At 31.3% G+C, this 20,215-nt stretch overlaps 1 protein-coding gene across 10 annotated transcripts in view; it reads left to right on the top strand.

The window, feature by feature from the left end:
- The window catches only part of LOC110459778 (interaptin-like), an 80,650-nt gene extending 62,693 nt beyond the window's left edge, over positions 1–17,957 (top strand). For 7 of the 10 annotated variants that reach the window (XM_021512214.1, XM_021512206.1, XM_021512207.1 and 4 more), the window contains 8 exons: positions 146–303; positions 944–1,109; positions 2,217–2,255; positions 3,933–4,108; positions 5,765–5,803; positions 7,423–7,587; positions 11,903–12,083; positions 13,014–17,957. In XM_021512214.1, coding sequence (XP_021367889.1) covers positions 146–303; positions 944–1,109; positions 2,217–2,255; positions 3,933–4,108; positions 5,765–5,803; positions 7,423–7,587; positions 11,903–12,083; positions 13,014–13,265 — 1,176 coding nt within the window. In that variant the 3' untranslated portion in view covers positions 13,266–17,957. Of the gene's footprint in view, positions 1–145; positions 304–943; positions 1,110–2,216; positions 2,256–3,932; positions 4,109–5,764; positions 5,804–7,422; positions 7,588–11,883; positions 12,084–13,013 lie in introns of all 10 variants that reach the window. The other 3 variants (XM_021512215.1, XM_021512210.1, XM_021512209.1) reach the window with 3 other exon arrangements.
- The last annotated feature ends 2,258 nt before the right edge of the window (positions 17,958–20,215 follow it).

Genomic DNA, 20,215 nt, shown 5'->3' with positions numbered 1-20,215 from the left:
ATTGAATTATCTTGATAATAAGTCAAGCATTTTGATATAAGATATTTCAATGATGTGGTGCTGAAAATTTCAATATTAAATGTTAGGGAATACTTGTGATCTGTAAACATCAGTTAAGTTCTTTTATATTCTTTTCTATTCTTAGGCAGAGAAATTGCAGCAAGATTTCAGCGACGTATCATTTAAACTTCGTTCTGTCGAGCATCAGTTGGCACAGGCTGATGATCTAAAACATACACTCATGGACAAAAAGGAGCAAATTTCTCAACTTCGAAATCAGCTTGAAGCAGAAAAATTACAAAGGTATATATTCAAAACAGAGTAAATTCCTCTTATCATCAAATTGTTGTATGTTACATCTTGGTTAAGATATTCATGTTTTCTTAGAATCCCATTTGTCTCTATATATATTGGTTGAGTTCTTATGTAATTTAACATTAATTCCTCTTAATATCATACTGTTTTGCCTATTTCCAAAGATACCACTGGTTCAAATAACATGTTCATACTTGAATCTATTAAAACAAATGAAGACTATTTTAATGGCCCTGCACTACTGCCAACATATCCAATAAAAGGTCAATAATATTACATGTGTAAAATAACTAATTCAATGAAGATTTCAGAAAAATATAATAGAAAACCAACAGTGATTTTAAAGTAATGACCATCATATAAAAACTGACTGATTTGTTAAATGTTTGAAACAGAAATAATTGTCAGAGCCTTTTGACACTCTACTGACTTTCTGATGCCTTACTGCACCAAAGCAAAAAATTGTTTGGAAAAAAAAAAGTGTAAAAAAGGTATCATTTTCATAAACAGTTTTCTAACCAAAAATACTTTTAAAATGTCCAGTCTCAAAATTTAAAGCGAGTAGACTTACCAATCTGACTACTTTCAGTCAAAGTCTTTTTACTGAATATATATCGCTTTCTTTCAGGACACTTCTAGATCAGACTGTTTCTGAACTAAAACACCAGGTGTCGCTCCTAAAACAGAGAGAATCAAAAGTATCTGAGCAAAATCGTGAACTCCAGCACACCATTCTTGATCTAGAGTCGAAGATGGAGGATATGGCTGATCGAAACCAGACATCATTGGAAATGGTAACTTTCCATAATAATGATTTTGTATTATTATGTATTATTATAATATTATTTAAAAATTTATAATTCTAAAAATTCTTCATTCTGCATTTTTAGCCTTTTACTTGTTAAATAATGTATTTTGTTAAAAAATATGATAATTCAATTTTTTTTCAGCCTAGTTATAAAGTTATTGCAATGTGTCATTTTTTTCATGCTTACCTTGATTATTTATTTTTGAGCTGAATTAATCATGTTTATAATTACACCTGTTTATGTCTTGTGCCATTCTATCATATTTCATTACAATCGCTGATTTACTGCAGTAATCAGTGATGTTCTTGGTTAAATAACAGGTTGAAGAAGATTATTTTGTTCTAGCATCTGTGTCTGTGTCTTATATGTATGCATAGTTTTCAAGGTTTGCTAGAAGTGTGAAACATTCATAAACATTTCGTAACAGACCAGAGTAACAAGCCATTTTTATTGTAGCCTTTATTCATTATAATATTCATGAACTATAATATGCAATAATTTGTGATAGCATTTCATCATCTTCAAGCATTAATTCACTTTTGAATTGTTGAAACCTATGCAATATCTTTCAAACAAATTCCTTTTTCTAACATGACCAATTTAATTGCATTTAAAGTTATCCGCCTATTCTTAAGTGAGAATATATTATATACATGAATTAATTGAAAATACTTCTTCATTAAACATCTGACCTAACCTGTTTTATTCAATATCCAATACTGTTTTAACTGTTGATTAAGGCTGAAGGTTGTATGCTACCTTTTACACATTACCCAAGAGTTTACTCCATTGAAACTATTCATCCACTGTACTATTCTGAGATTGCCAGAGTGATAACAATGAAGTTTGCCTTAATTACACGTCATCAATGGACACATTTGTCAGTTATAGCAATCTTGAGAACTAGGGAGCGCGCTTTTCGTTGCGGTCCCAGTCTATTTCCGGTCTTAATTAGCCACCTGTTTTGGGAGACACGTGTCATAGTAATATAAGGTAGCATATCTCCTTAAGAACTACTGGAGATATTGTTGAAAATCAAATCATTGCAGCCGTTCATGTAATTATGTATTGTTTCTTTTATGCTTCGGCCAGGATTCAAATGCTTATTTAGGCAACTCCTGGGATTCCAAGGTATTATAACCAGGGGTTTGATTTGCTAGCTTTTAGACACACATATATATATATTAGTTATATTTTGTCTCTGCTTTTGTTTTCTTTCATTTGCTTCTGTCTGTTATGTTATTCTGCTAGTGCTAGCTGTGTTCTGTCTCATATGATATGAAATACCTGCTGTCTCGCATGCTTTGAAACATTTGAATGTCAAATTAACCACCATCAAACTTAATACAATGGAAACTCTTAATCTGATGACTTTTATTTCATTTGATAGTACGTTCTTTTAGATATATTAAAAGAATCAAGTCACAAACAAACATATATTAATTTTCTTCGATTATCATAAATAAAACTGAAACGACATTTGAAAATTGAAAATAACTACTTCCCAAATATAAACACTAGGGCAATGTATAATTTTTTAATTATATAAACCCATATTGACGCGAGTCCATTATATTGAAACAAATATTACATTCGTAGTTTTGTTGCCATCAAATGTAGTAACAAATATTTTGCCCATAAGAACACTTGATCCGAAGTTAAGATTTTCTGACAATTATGGCAAGATTTTCTGATCTGAATTGAGATAATGAAATACGATTGATCATTTTATAGAAATCTACATCCATAAGAATCCATGAAGTGTCCTAGAAGGTGACCATAAAAACAAAAATCAACAGCCAATGTCCATGGAATTTATTGGTTTCATTTGGTAGAGAAGAATTACATAAAAACACTATTAATAATTATGTAAAATTGTCAAAAATAATTTCCATCTTAAGATTGCTATGCCATTTGTTTTAGCATTGTTCCAGTTGCAGAGAGTAGTTGTTTGAACATTTTGTGTTGTGGAAGTACCAACTTATCTGTATGCAGTGAACGTGCTTACATACGTTACATGTTCTTCATGTACATTGTGTTTTAATGCCACTAAGGTTGTGAATGAAGATACCGGTAAAAGGTTATTTAGTTTTGTTTAAAAAATTATGAAAATAAAGTGATCAAAGAAAATTCATGAACTAAGGACGCCACTACAAATATTATCACAAGAAAACACAAATTAATAGGCTAAAATGTTTGTAATTCATTAGGAGGATATAGACACATCCACATTGTTAACCTGTTTAGCATCTGTTATTTCATTTAGCATTTCTTTGTTTATTGACAAACGTTTATTCAGTAAAACTGCATGCTTATACCCCCTTAAGCTATTCTATTAGATGCATCTGTATCTACATTTTTTTATGTATTCTCGAAATATCTGCTTTCAGTTAAGACATCCTTTAGCAATTTTTCGATTGCAGATGTTTGCTGATTAAACATGCACCGCTTCATTCATAATTGTGATATATTTTTGTTGAACAACAACATTTTGATGCTTATCCAAAAATCACCAATTTCAATTCATTGACAATATGTTCTCTTTGTTGATTTACCTTTACCGTTTGTAATTTTAAAGTAAAGTGAGAAATTTTAGAGATCTTTTGCAAAAACCGGAATTGAATTGTTTGCTTATTAAATGTAATTACTGGGATCACAATAGAAAGAATTGTTTAGCTGTTATTATTGGGATCACGATAGAAAGAACAGTGTGGTTACATGAAAATAGCATGTTATACATTTCAATAATTACCCTTTCCAAAGCAGGAACAGGGACAACATGGTAACTGTTTTAATATCTCTCACCAGCAACAACATTTGACTGACGTTGGGAAGCGGTCGCTGATGGATCAGATTACACGGCTACAGAAAGAGGTGAAAGACCTTCAGTACGAGCTGCTGACTGTTAATGAGCGACGGGAAATTCAAGAGCGGAAGTATGAGGATCGCAAGATGAAAACGAAGCACAAACTAATGAGAGCAAGGTGAGGACGCAGATCACGTAGATAAATTTAGGATAAAGACTTCTGGGCTGAGTTGTATCAACATACAATAATGTCATGACAGAAAAATGAAAAATGAATTAAGACGTTTTGTTTTGAATCGTAAACAAACGCCATGCAAGTTCTTGGAATCTTTTGGAATGCTTTATCTATTACAATATTTTAAAGAAGCAGTCCAAGGTATATGTCTTAGGTTCATCATTCAAAAGGATTGTCACATGATAAAAAAAAAAAAAAAAAAAAAAAAAAAANCTTTTTACCTATATTTTGAGAAAAGATGCAATTTATCATTAAGATAATGAGGATTGATACAACTCGAGCAAAAGATTTAACCTTATTAGGAGTCGTTATATTTACAGTAACTAGATGTCTTGTTGATGTAGAAGGGGTTACCTACATATTCTGTTTATGCTTGTCCGTTTTGATCCCAAATGGTTGGTGATGCAGAGGCCACACTTTCATATTCTGGTCACACTTCAACATCTGGATATCTAACCTGGCCACAACTTGATAACAGGATACTCTTAGTTTGTTGTTCACTGTAATGTTCCCATCAAGGCGACCATATACTGTCATTCCTCCCGGTTGCAGATTAATCTATGGAGAATTTAATTTTCCTATCATGTGATTTGCACCCATCAATCCTTGTATTTTGAGTATCTTAATCACATCAATTTAAGACTAAACTACTTTCGTCCTTGGATTCATTATGCTTCCAACAACATCATACAAATCAGACATTTTGGTGTTGGCAAAGTTTAGACATTAAAACATAGAATGTGACAGCATCACAGCCGCCAAGCGTGATGGTCGTCTAGTTAACAAAACATTTGCAAATGGTCATCTGGATCAACTATATGAATTTTGTTATACAATCGAATACTGTTGTGATGTTTGAAAAAATGGAGCTCTATGGAGTTATTATTGAGAAGCGTAATTTAACATAATGAATTAATCGAAAATGTTATTCATGTCTTACTTAATCAACAGAGTGGACATGCGGAAGTTGCCTTCATTTAGTAATCTTCTTACAATTACATGTACAAAATATGGTTGTATATTCAAAAACAAAATACATATATTTATAAGAGGAATATTATAACTTAAGATTTGTATAAGATGGCATCCACTCTTTAGTGTGTGCAGGTTTTAATTTCCGCTTTTTTCATGGAGCAAGGAATACATAGACTAAACACATATAAATTTTAATTTCAGCATTTTGAAAAATGGGTTGCTTTAAAATAAATGAAAAACAATGTCTCATGAAATCAAAGCTGCATACATTATAAACCATCTGTTATACTGCCACTATTTGTCTATCGCGAATTTGGTGTTATAAAGTGGTTTGGCTATAAAGATCAAGGTAGATATGTTTAGGTATTTACTGGGAAAGGGGACTTTGAAATAGGTTTGTGGTAAGTCATGTGGCAAGTAAAACAAAGAGCACTATGTCAAGGTTTTACTGACATACAGCGTATGATGTAGCTAAGTGTGTCATAATACAAAATGATGATGACGACAACATAGATGTATACAGTGGATTTCCTCTAATGTACTATTGTGATGTAAATGTATTGTTTATTGTCCGACTTTTTACTCGTTCAACCTATTACTACGTATGTATTCTGCCTCTTTCAGCTCGGTCTCCCCGGGTGATCTCATTCGTGTTTGTATGAAGTAGGTGTAAAAGCTTACTATCACCCCTAGTTGTTTGAACTGTTTGTTTATTAGTATTGCTAGCTACTTATTGGTGTGTTTAGATTCATATTCATTATTTTTTCATTGTGTTTATGGAAATATTAAAAATGAATCACTGCATCACACAATTCCTTGTATTCATTTGATGTCTGAAATAAAAGTTGTCCTTTATATCTTGTAATTTTTTTTTACTTGTATTATTTGGTGAAATGAATAACTTTCTTCTGGATTCACTTTCTGTGTTAACATCACAAGACACTCCTTTTTCTCACAATTTTCCCCCGTATCAATTAAAATCTAATAATCACACCCAAATCTAATAGAAAACAAAATCACATTATTTTATGTCTTTGATAGTTTCATACAGTCTAATATCTTTTTCAGTGCATCTAAGCAACACATTTCATATCTAGTTTTAAATCTAAGGTGTCAAAATCATCACAATATCGCTTGAATTCTGAATAATCTTTTCTTGCAGAACATCATTTAATTCCCAGACTGTAAAAGTAAACATATTAAAAAGAACGTTAGGATATTATATCAAAATGTGATTTTGCCCACATGCGTGACATTTGGAATCTAGCTTCAAGTTACCCCTGCTTTTAAATGTGTTATCACCAATGCTTTCCATGTCCCTAATGTAATAGCACAGAGAGAAACATTTGCTTCGCTCCAGTTGTCAGTAGAACTGGGTAGCATGATAGCAGCGAATGTTCACTACCCATTGTGCTGGAATAACACTTTTCCCTAAATAAAGACAATATAAGATTTACAATAAGATATGGTTTCACTACTAAACTGTGAAACCAAAAGATGTTTATATCTCTGATATTGATAGGAAAACTTTGTAATTAGAAAATAAGAACACTTTCATTTGTTCACTATCTAATCTATCTTGGAATTGAAATAAGAAGACATAATCTTGAATTTGTTCATAATCTTCCTCGGAGTTAATAAGAATTTATAAACTGAATTTGTTCATAATCTATATCAAGTTAAATAATAAACATGTTGTGTGACACAATTAGATTTATTTTGCCTGTTCACTTGATCTTTAAACAGAAAGTGTTGTTTTTCTTTTCTTGCTCACGGTGGAAATTTCTTAGTCGGTAAATTTTGTGTCCGTTGTAGTCAATACAAATTATTATGAGACCTAGAGATCAATCTGTATGCAAAGTTGTCTTTCCTAGTTATATATTGATATTTTCCTCGAAAAACAATCGGATGAATATAATTCTTTAGAAGAGATATTTCACATTGTGGTTCATGTGTGTGAAATAAAATATATAAGATGATATTCAAATCCGACACGAAAAACAAACTTTTGTCGGAGTAGTGAACTGTTATACACGTGGCTGGAAATTAGTGTTAAGGACGGTATATTTTAAATGAAATATCAAAGGAGGCCATATAAAACCATATTCACAAACAAACAAATTGTTTTGCTATGCTTTTCAAATAAAAAGTAAAAATGAAAAAACAATCTTTTAAAAAAAATAACTATATGTATAGCGGTAAGCTTATTGCTTTATCAATAGCAAAGATATATTGATTTAAAATTTGCAGTTAACAGTCTGAATGCAAAAATGTGCTTGCAGGGAGTTTTATGCTAAGGAAAGAAACAGAATGACGGAACAGATGACTAGAATGGATGAAGATTTATCCCTTACAAGATCAACATTACGAAAGGAGCTCGACTGGAAGGAAAAGATAGATAAAAATTATCAACACTTACTCCACGAAAAGCGCGACCTTTTGTCAAGGTAAGTGAACATTCATCGTGTGTTTATAAGTATTTTCAAGAAATATCTGTTGGTGATTTCGACCACATTACAAAATAAAGTGGTTTCTGTAAACAAAACACGTTATAATCGGATATTTTACGTATAAGTGACATCATTCAATTTGTGAGATATGTATTAAAACAATAGTCTTATCAATAGCAATATATATTTATCCAATAATAAACAGATTCTATAACTACAATTGAACTGGTTTTCAAAATCACATATTTTATTTGTAAGATGTCTTCATTTGATTTTTTCGGTATACAGTGAATATGTGCCCAAACTGAACTTAACAAAGAACAATGTGTTTTGATATCAATTTGATATTGATTATTGCAGATAATACAGAGTTTGTTAAGACCATCTTTGAAATTTCAGGGCTTACACTCACTTGCTTTCTCTGCTACCCAGAAATAAGTCATGAAACTAGTCTTGTATCAACCACATGGTGGCAAGTAGACCATCGACTTTGTCACGACATATCCTATGGGCGTAGGGAATGTAGGCGAGTGTAACCAGTGGAATGTTGAGGTTGGGTGTAGACAGGGTATGATGCATTTAGATACTTTGTCTGATCTACCTGTTGTATAACGTTTATTGTTCATGCCTTTAACGTACACGTATTTTAAGGTCTGTTTCAGGTTGCGCTCTTTTAAGGTTTCCACACATATCCACTTTTTAGCGTTTCTTCACAAGCCGAATTTCTCACTATCACAGTGACACGCTGATGATTTTTTGTGCAGATAACTTTGTGAATATTTTAATTTTAACCTCATGCAAACATAAAACGTCGGGTTTCAATTCAATACAGATTTTTTAATATCGTTGTATTATTTCATTGTTGACATTTTTGATCGCTGATATAGTCATAAAAAATCTATGAATTAATATAACAAAGTGTTTATTTTAAATCCTTATCTGAATTGCATGTCTGTTTAGATAGACGATGCGCCATTTATTGGTAGAGCTATTGAAAATTCATTAAGCATTTTGTGCAAGGGAAAATCTCTGACATTTATATTTTGTTTATAGTATAAGCATAATATATCAAAGAAGTATATAGTATTTTTGACAAAAAGTTAATAATGCTATTGACAACGTGTGATTATAACCAGTTTGAATTTGTTTACTATAGTGCTACTTACTTGTATACAAAACTAACAAATCTGGTAACTTATAGAACTATGGTTTGATCATTAAGTAAGACATGCATTGATTTAATTTAATTATTGAACAGTCACCTGTTAATCTTTGATTCATAGAAATGATTTTGTATGCTAGCTTTTCAGTTATTTACTCCTTGCATCACATCGATTGTTTCCCACTGTTATATAGTTTAGAAATGTACAGTGTATATATGAACTATACAAATTTCTTTGCAAAACACCAAAAACCTTATCATAGAGTACCTTTTTTTCATCCAACATATTTGGGGTATTTTTAGACCTACATTGTATAAATTCTTTTATGCATGAATCTCAAAATCTCAAAAACTCTCATATACCTTTTAAACATCTGTAACTATCAAAGCACCTATTCATACCATCAAAATAGAAAACCGTACCACTGTATTAGCATGAAAACCCCAATACCAAATCATCCATATCTCACATACTGGCTATTTCTACCACCACCTTATCCTGCTTTCAAAACGCCCATTCAGAGCCTTGTCTACTTTAATTGATATACTTCCGAAAAATATATATTTGCCAACCAAATCCATAAAAAAAAGCTTCCAAAGTTTTTCATCTACCATTGCTAGAATCGAAACATAAATATGATTAAACCGAGTTAGTATCATTTCCCTCCCTAGCATTTGTGCAATTCCCACCGCTAACATGTACACATTGGAGTCTAGTTAAGTCTGATTATGCTCGTTCGATTTATAGTTGAGCAATATGTGCTTGCTCTTGTATATTAGTGTCTGTTATGTTACTCTTTCTATTTGTCATATTTCAGATTGAATATCTGTTAAAAAATATTGAAAATACTTTCCATAATGTGCAGGAATACGCTATTTTTTTCAATATATTGCAACGTTTGTGAACCCGTTAAATTATAATGGTCAAAATACAATTTGCTATTTTATTCAAATTTATTATATTGTATACACTCTCTCAATCAAATTTACACAAAAATGAAATTATACTTGTGTACTCAGAATTGTTTTGAATCCTGTATTAAAATCCTTGTCAAATTTGTCAAATGTACCACCTGCGTTGATTTCGATCTATTCTCGGATTAAAAAAGCTGTTATGTGATCTGCCTTTACCACAACACAGATTTATGACGTTTACTGTATAGTTGCACATTTTCGAATGAATTCCGAGAATGTCATGAATGTTTGACAGTTGGAAATGAGGAACTTCGCGAAAGTATCACGCTTTTGGAAGTAGATAAGAAACGAAAATACATTCACCAGGTACCCCATTTTTTTTATATCTACTCTGAAATGCAATGCTGAATATTTAATTCTTTTAATTTTTTGTGTGGAATTAAAAGAGTGATATAAAAATACAAAAAAAAAATAACAAAAAAATAAATAAATCATACAGTTTTTCTCTATCTGACATTCATAGAATTAAAACTTAACATGCAAGTTCTGGATGCAAATTTGCGATATTTCTAGTGCGAAAATCAGCTACTAGACAGACAGCATGAAGCATGGAAATATATTGGCAAACATCGCTTGCTAAACATATGTACACAGTATTCGTCATTTTTTAATACACTTTTAATATTTCTGGTCTGGTAATTTATTAAAGATGTTGCTAATATAGGATACCTTTTCCTAATCTTAGGGAACAAGTGCTGGTAATTGTTAACGGATATTACAGGCGTTTACTGGGTTCTGGCTGCTCACCTGTAGTATACTTTGTGATTGTTTAACTTTGGGAGTATGTATTTTGTGAACATAATCTTATTTAACAGAGAGGGAAACTAACGGAGAAAGTATTATCATGTGGTAGACATTGAAACAAGGGTTTGGCTTATATATATGACTTAACGTACCTGTAAATTATTGACCAAGTAATCACTCTTTATCTGAATTAATTCGTTTCGCAGTTTTTAAAATTTTTGAACGAAAAATTCCGACGGTTTTCAAAGTTCTTGTGCCGATTGATTCAAACTGCTCATTTGTCAATGGAAAAGCTGCAGAAATTAGAAGTTGAACATTGAAATAATTCTCTTTTTTACGATTAAACAATTCCACGATATTGTCTCGCATTCATCGTTATTGTTGATAAATGAAAGAATGTTATACCCAAACATGAGAAAAAACTTTTCGGATACTTTTTTCCTGGAACTACAAATGTAAAAACAATAAAGAACTCTTAAAATCTGTTGAATATTTCGATCACAGGCTTAAACATTAAGATGGAATGTTATTTGTCATAGTAAGCATAACATGAGTGTTACTTTTGTTTTTGGTCTGAATAACCATATATACTTACTTTGTCAAACATACTGGTAGTTATTGCTCATGGTATTTGCTGTTATGCATGTTAGATAAAATCTTACTACCACAATTTCTCTAATGTCATCAATTAAACGTAAAACTTGAAATACGATGTTATTGTAAACAAACAAAATGTTGATAATGATGATCTACAGACGTTAACATACCAATCCGTAAACCATCACTTCGAGCACATTCCTGAGTGGTCAGGCCAAAAGCCACAATGTTGATGTAGATAATAATAAAGGAAAACTGTAGTAGTAAGGTTGGTCGATTCGAACCGTTGTTTATTTCATTTATCTTACCCGACAAAGATGAACAGGATAAACAACGGTTACTCGTTTTGGAACATCTATTTGAGACTAGTATTAATGGTGTATATAATTATAGTCTGTTTGGCTTGCTTTTGACACAACCAATTCAAGGTTAAGGCATTGTGAAAGCACTACTCTCAACTGCTATCGTCCCACAACAGTTTGTTGTCATATTTCAGATCGGAGATGATATCTTTCTTTGTTAATGCTTAGTTTTAAAATCAGAATGACATGACTTGCTACTAAATTGATATACTGTATTGTTTGTTAAAATCAACCTAAATATCAATTCTATTTCATATTTTTTTATAATCATTAAATCTAGTTCCAGTGATAATTTAATCTAGTTTGATATATCAAAATGTATTTGAAATATGGCAACAATATGACTTACTTTAATGCAATACCCGTCACTTAAAATCACACCTGCTTTGGTCCACAGCTGTCACCCTGACCCCTAGTACTAATCGGTGCCTTATCTTGATCACCTTTTTGCAGCGGCTCCCCTTTCTTACAGGCTGGCAGATCAGGACGAGACTTTGAGAGAGAAAGGCCGTTCAGTATCCACACTACAAGTCCGCTCCAAATATCTGGAGGACGAGAATTCACGGCTACTGGATCGTATCGAGCTTATCAACCAACAAAAGCTTGGAATCGATAAAGTACTCAAAGACTTTAAACTTGGAAAAGACAGAGAGGTACTTAACAAGATTTTTTTAGTAGAGAGGAATAATGCAAGTTTGAAAATTGCAGAATTTATTATAAATCTATTGATGAAAACTGTAAAATTAATCCAAAAGTATTAAAAAATATAATTGATTCTATTTACTTTACTTACGTTCCTGATACTTATTACCCCTGTTTCTATTGAAATTTAATGAAATCATAAAATTCATTAATGAAAGCTTAACAGTTTGCTTGCTTCGAATTGGAAATGGAATGTTGCCAACAGTATTTAATAAAAACAAAACTATGATATTCATTATATATTTATTTCACTACAAAATGAAGATTTTGTAAACATTTAGTTACACTTAAAAAACTCACTCATTTAAACGGGATCATCACAAAACAACATTGCAATAACTAAATTTCATTTTGACGTAATGTTTTTTTAGTACTTTGATTTCAATCGTTTAGCCAGAGCAAATAATGAAGTTACAAATTGTAATTCGAACTTCAAATCGATAAAATAGGACAAAATATGAAAGTACAAGGTTCACAAGCCCAATTTCTGACAGGGTACGATACATCGTCAATTGGACGATTTATAATAAATAAAATCTAGCAATGTTTCATACGTGTGATTTTCATTTTATGTGTATCAAAAGTCGAGTTAAGTAAACCTCCGTCAGATTACATTTCACTGATTTAGTAAAATCTTGTTTATTTTCAAGTCACCATATCTCAATTGCATGGTTTATTGAAAAAAGATATGAAAACTTTTATGATGTATACATCGGAATAGAGCTGTCCATGATATATCCAAAGCATCTTAAATATAAGTAAACAATGAATTTAAAGAATATATCATAAACACCGTTGCTATACCGTAGTTTATTAGTATATACACAAATGTCCAACAAAAATTACTATTGATAAATTTATATGATCTATTTGTTGGTCAGTTAACACGGTCCCTGGTCTTATCTCCGGCGGATAGCCATCACCCTCACAGCTTGACCGGTGGCACCAGTGGCCTTGGCAATAGTGTGGACTCGAGCTGGGCCAACGATTACCGTGACAACATAACACCCTTCCGGACGCAAACCTCCAATGTTGACACTTACCTCAACCGGAATTATTCTGGTGGAACCGTGGATCTATACAGAGCCGAGACCGGAAGTGAGGATTCGTACAGTCACGAGTTTGATGCATAGTATAGAATGTTTGATTTTCAATTAGTATTATATTCCGGATGTTGAAAATGGGTAAATGGACATCTATTCATGTGTGTGTGCAAAACGTTCACCTCGTGCTTTTAAACGTTTACTTCGCGCGATTAGTTGTTTGTGCAATTGTGTTCCCAATGGATATTATCCACCAGTATTCGATTTATCCAGATTGAGAATGAAATGAGTGTGATAAGTATGATTAGTCGAACCATTTTTTGTACACACCAATTAACGAAAATGTACTTATTATGTAATATTTTACTAATAATGTAGTATAATCATGAATGTTTGGATGATTATCATCATATCTTCGTTCATAATACTTGTATAAGTGTTAACTAATGAAATATATGTTGTTTTCCTTGAAGAGTAAGTGATGCAATCGAGCTTTGTAAGCCACTTATTTTGTTTTTGGTTTCCCTATATTCAGAGTGTAAGGGACATAATGGCCTTTCGGTAAACAATATCAAGACACTTTGCTGGGAACAAACGTGACTGATTTATATAGGCATGAAGGCCACGATTAATTCATGTTTATACATCATATCAGTAATCTTGTTTTAACCTGAATTCAATAGTATTGCTACATGTTTGTTCCTTTTTAAAATACTCATATCATTCTTTATTTTTTTGTGATTTCAATTTTTCATTGTTCGCACAATTGATTCCATCCATTTAGTAATTAATATTTTTTTATTAATAACGCTTTTATTGATTAAATCGATAATGAGATTATATAAGACATAAAACAACATTCCAATTAATGTTCCAGTCGACAATTTATCATGTATTGGTATGAATCAGGCTTTTTAAAGTTAGTTTATTTATATTGTAATCGATATACTTAATTGACGTCCAACTTAATGTTATTTAGCTCTTTACCCCATGTAAGACAATGTATCTGACGACTCTTTGTTGATAGGGGGAAATACGTTGTGGTGCTAACGTAATGTAACTTAACATTTCCATGGCTTTTCACTCTAAACTAAGATTTAGAGATTCAATATATCCAGCATTTTTGATGAAATAATTTATTTTGATAATTCATAGCATTTTCATTTTCTATCTTTGAAAAACTCATGTTTGGTTCAAATAGCAAAAAAGGACATTGATACATAATGTAAAAATGCTCTTACATGGGGCAAACGAGCAATCTGTATTCACAACAGCATCTGCTAGTCAGTTAGATAAGATGATTCCATCCATTTATACTAATTACAAATTATACATGTATAAAATAATATAAAATATTTATGAATATGAAACAAGTTATTTTAACTTATATTAATCTATGTATTGTCTATTTATAACATTGTGTTTTATATTGAAAACTAATTTAAATTGTTGTAGAAAGATAATCATATTTCCCCTTAGAACTTGTTTTCCATGTAAAATAATACAATTCTACATTATCTATTTAACGTGCAGTAAAATCTGTTTTATCCAACACTATGGAACACCACGTGTGTCAGATTATTTGGGACCAGACATATTTCATTTCGTAGAAATTGGATAATATTGATTTTGTTAGATTACATAAGGTGTAAGAATATTAATATTTCGGGGTCAGATAAGGCAGGTTTTAGTATACATTATTTATGGAAGTATACTTTTCTAAACAATATGACATAAGGCATTAAGACGATTTCTAGCTACATTTTATACAGCTAACCCCAGGTACCTTATACATATAACGTTGCAATTGTTCTTCAATTCACGCTTAGTTTACTATTTTAGGAGTTTCACGTCATAGAAAAAACGAAATGTATTCAGGAGTACTCAGCATTTTCTTAAAATGTATAAATAGATATATTGTGTAGGATTGATCAATAAATATAACAATCATTTTGCAGGAGCGTCATATATATTCAACAGTTTGAATATGGAATCGTTAGGACGGCAGCACAAAAGACAAATAAGAAGTCAATTTGGCTTAATACGCAACACAACAAGGAAATAGAGAGTCGTGTCTTTTTAAAAAGTATAATTATCAGTTTCAGAGTTCAAAATAAAATGGTCTTTATTTAAGGACACTTTATAATGTTTTTTGGTTAATTACAGTATATGTGAAATAATCTTACCACAAACTAGAAATACTTCAAACGTTGTTGTTGTTCTATTGTATTAAACAGCATTGTTCACAAGTATGGTGGAATATTACACTTATTTTTTTTATATTCGTCAGTGCCAAAGTATTTTTAAAATGAATAAATTCAGTAAGGGGTTAACGAGAATTCAAATATATTAGTGATCATTTTAATTTTGATTATCTTCGCTCAGAAACTGGTAATAAAATTGGAATAAAATGAGGATGAACGCACTGTGTAGTAAAAGTGAAAAGTCATTGTGACACAAATAAAAAGGTACACGAACATTCACTCAAGTAATTCTGACTAATGATATAATGCTTAATTAAATATTCAAGAGTATAACTGGAGCATACAACTGGTATAATTTGTAAAATAGCTCATGTTTTAAATCATTTAACATTTTTAACATTCGGTTTTACACACTTTAAACTAAAAGAAAGTACTTCCAATATCAATCTACCATATTTCGCACGTTTACCACCTTCCATTCTTTATCATATGCAATATCTTTAGGAATGGTATACGTACTGGCTAACAAAGCTATTTCGATTTTAAGTTGTTAACTTAGCGTGGCTACTAAAACAGTAAAACACATTACAAACGATGCCAACCAGTTTTGTGCTAAATATTATTGGCGTGATAGCATATCACAGAGCCTCAGTTTGATACAGAACATATACATATTTAGTATCATTATTATAGTTATTACGACATTTGTAACCGGTTAATTTACAAAATTTACAAAATTAACTCCTTACATTCGTTGTAGTACATTTTTTATAGACGTACAGTACTTATCGTGTGATAGAAATTCCTGGATATGTTTTATTGTTTCATTACAAAATAGATTAATGAAACTTGAACTACATTTTGAGGCTTTTGCAGGTTTCCTGCATTCCTCATAAGTGAACATTATATATTGCATATTTTAAAATCATTTTCGAATATCTTGCAGGGGTTTAAAAAGCATGTTAGTACCTAATTAATAAAACAATCAAATCTGGTAGCAGAGTTAAGGTTACGAATGGGAGATTAAAGTCGAATGCATATCTAATTGGAAAAAGAAGAAAATGTGTTTTACTGTTTAGTTGTGTTCTGAATGAGACAGTGTTCACTTTGGTAGGTTTATAAACTGGAAGTACATTAAATTATATATAAAACAGTATTCTAGTATTAATGTGATTTACGTTTAATTATGATCTAGCTATAGTTTAGTACTAATTAATGACAAACTGTAGTTTAGTTCTAGTTCATCTCTGTACTATAGCGCTATCTTACTTACATTTATTGTAGACATTTTTAGTTTCAGAAAGCTAGGTAATAAATTAGTACATGGGTGGGAGACGTCTACTAGGAAATGAAACTTATAAAGCATATCAGTGAAATCATTGCCTTGTCTGTCGTCGTACACTATTTATCCCACTGAAATGAAAAGGTCCCTGATATGTACATCCGCTCTTACTAAAACTTGTAATTGGATAGCATAGGATATTTAAAAAGAAATGGAATGTTATCTATTGTTTCTGATCTACGACCACAAACAAAACACAAACATTCGGGCATGGTGCCTGCCAATATATTCACTACTAGTTTTCCGTGTGATAAATGACGCTATTCAATCTTGGCATGCGTTCTACTGAAAGAAAGAAAACATCAATTCAAACATTTGTATAGCATTCATTTAGGTCACTTAATTCAATAGTGACATATACGGTAACTTATTTGAAAATACATCTGCACATCCTTATGTCATTTCGTGCTACATGATTGTTCTGAAGCGGTAACTTCCGCTAAATTGAAGGATTTTCAAATCTGTCAAGTCACACTGCTACAAAAATGTGCCTTTGTGAAGTAATATTAAATAAATACTTATTTTCGCAGTAGATTCACTTTTTATTAATTCAAATTATATTTGGATATTTTTGTTAAACTTTGGATTGTATGATCAATTACTTGAGAATAAATTCAAAACACTATTGGTATTTTTGAAAATGTCTGATATATGGTAAAGTTCAAAGAGCTTGTATGTAGTTTAATTTCTGTGTATGTATGCGCTGGCGTCATTGGTAATTGACATCATTGTTAAACATATCAAATCTATGCAACGCTTTCAATCTGCCATATAAAGTTATACGATATTCATTGGAGATTACTGCAATAGCTGTAACTAGGTATTGTTCAAACAAGGAATCCTATTTTTAGTGTTTTAATTAGCTCTTTCTGTTTTACATTTTATGTGTGACAGTGACAAGATTGGTTGGCATATATCAAAGTAGTGTTAACATTGGTGTTCTAATCGCGGTCTTTTATCAGTTATTCTATGAATATACACTTCATTTTATTACTCACGTCAAGTCATGCCCAGAATCCATAAATATGATAAAACATTATTGAACAATTGTATGCCTGTGACGTCAACAAGATGATGCTTGAAGACAATGACGAGGATTTTAAATTTCGTAGTTGCACAGAAGAAAATTACAGTGTCGAAAGGTTTCTCAGTGGAGTCCTACAAAAATAAGTGAAATGAGCGTTTCTGTTCAGTTTATTTCTTACTAGTTATTTTCCTGTAATGATGTCTCAATATGTGAAAGATACCATGCACAATATTTGCGCTGGGCCTTTCTTTTTAATACAAACTGTGATATTTGTTAAACAAACCTTATTGTTTAATTTGGTGATTGTTAACATTGCTTTTTCCATCCATTATTTCATTATCTGTCTCCGTATTTAATATTCAGTATATTACGTCCGTATATTTATATATATGATAGAATCGTGTCCAGTGCATTGATTAAACTGGAATGCATTCCTTTTGATTATTTACACATTTGTTTTTCTATATTTTAAATTTTAGTCATTTGTCGAGCTGTCTCCATACATTCCACACTGTCTGGATGATCTAAACATAACAATAGATACAATTTCTGGCAGTAAGCAGTTAAATGTTTTAAATCAACTGTATATCGGAATAAAGTTATATATATATATTTCAAATATTGAAAACCAAAGCTTGTTTAAAATAATGTTTGTGGTCTAGTGTTTTTTTTAAATTGGTTATTTTCAAATCATTTATTTAATATATGTGTTTTCGATATTCATCAATGCACATGTAGTTACATGTTTTATACAAATTTGATTTAATACAAGATAGAAAGCTTTATAACGAGGTTATTAATATGTACTATTGGTTAACATTTTAGAGTATTCAATTTCATAATGTTTTGTTATTTTGTCATTTGTGAGAGTGGCGAATAACTGATGTATATGTGACAAAGAATGTTTTTATTCAGGTTTATATCTTGATATAATTCATATCTATATTTTTAGTGCATTCCATCTATCAGTCATAGCGATGTTTATATTCATTGATGCATTGTATCATAACATATTTATACAAAACACACGTGAACATGTTAGTAAATGCGAGGATGTTTCAACAAAAATCGAAGTTATTAAAACAATGTGAAATGGAATACAAGTTGTTGAAGTGTCTTCCTAAAGAGCGATTGTATGCGCCTGTGTGTCATTCCACCTTTGTTCACCATTTGAAATATAATATACTTGTGTACAGGACGTGCACCTTGGAAAGTGCTACATTTCCTACAGTAAACAGAGCCATGGCCCTTAGTTCATTTTTGATACGAATGCTTGTTTGGCGCAAAACATGCCGGATAATGAAAAATTCCACAGGAGTATTGCTATGCTTGTGTTGTAGATGTGCATATTGCAATTTTTTTCGATTAGACATTAATTAACATGGTCGCCTTGGCTTCTGATTGGCAGAGACAGTTGTTCTGTATTGTATTTTGAAATGAACGTCGTTAACGAGACGTTTAAGTGATATTCTCCAAGTGAGAAACAGCCGTTTTTAGACAAACTGGTAGCTGTAGCCTAGCTTATGATTGGTCGAATATTTAATTAGATGTTTTCCGACCTCGAACAAATTTGGTTTGTTGGTGTACATGTATGATAGCAAGACAATCTTTCTGCCACTTTCATTTACTTCTTAAATAAAATGGTCGCCATCAACTGGCTTCTGATTGGTTGAAATTAAGATAATGTCTCTTTTTCGATCAAAGTGCAACGAGACAACGGCTCGAAATTTCAATCTAGAGATTACATTGTACAAAAAGCCCTTTAACCGTCTCAGCTACGGCATTAGGTGACCAGACTATAAAGGTTTCATATTTTTATTCAAGATGGAATGCAATAACCTGAAACGTTTTTTGTTTTAATTTTTCAGTAACGATGTATGCCTGCACCATATTTTGATTGCAATAGGATTGAACTTTTATTGGATGACAAATGTTTAACATCAAAAGCCCAAAAGTTGGTATATAAATGCGCTGTGTGTCAAAAACACATTTAAAGTCTGTTTAAAGCGAACTCGCATGTTTTATTGCACATTGTTCGAAGTTGCAACTTTGACGGCCTGTATAAATTGATGTACGGTGCATATCCAAAATTTATCTTCTAAAATTGACATGAGGATATACTAGATCCAAGGTAAATATCTAAAATTGACATAAGGATGTACTAGATCTAAGGTAATTATCTAAAATTGACACGAGGATATACTAGATCTAAGGTAATTATCTAAAATTGACACGAGGATATACTAGATCCAAGGTAATTATCTAAATTTGACATGAGGATATACTAGATCCAAGGTAAATATCTAAATTTGCCGAAAGAAAAAATAATATTTTCATTGAACTAATGATCATATTTAGGTCAAAACGGTTTGTTCTCCTTTCTCCCACTTTTTTCTGATCAAAGGAATTATATAAACACTGGAAAACAATAGAGGTGTCATTATAGTCTGTTCTGGTATAGTACAGG

Source organism: Mizuhopecten yessoensis, unplaced genomic scaffold (genome assembly GCF_002113885.1).
Source record: "Mizuhopecten yessoensis strain PY_sf001 unplaced genomic scaffold, ASM211388v2 scaffold10225, whole genome shotgun sequence".
In the NCBI taxonomy this organism is placed as follows: Eukaryota; Metazoa; Mollusca; class Bivalvia; order Pectinida; family Pectinidae; genus Mizuhopecten; species Mizuhopecten yessoensis.
This window is presented reverse-complemented; position numbering and strand designations above follow the sequence as displayed.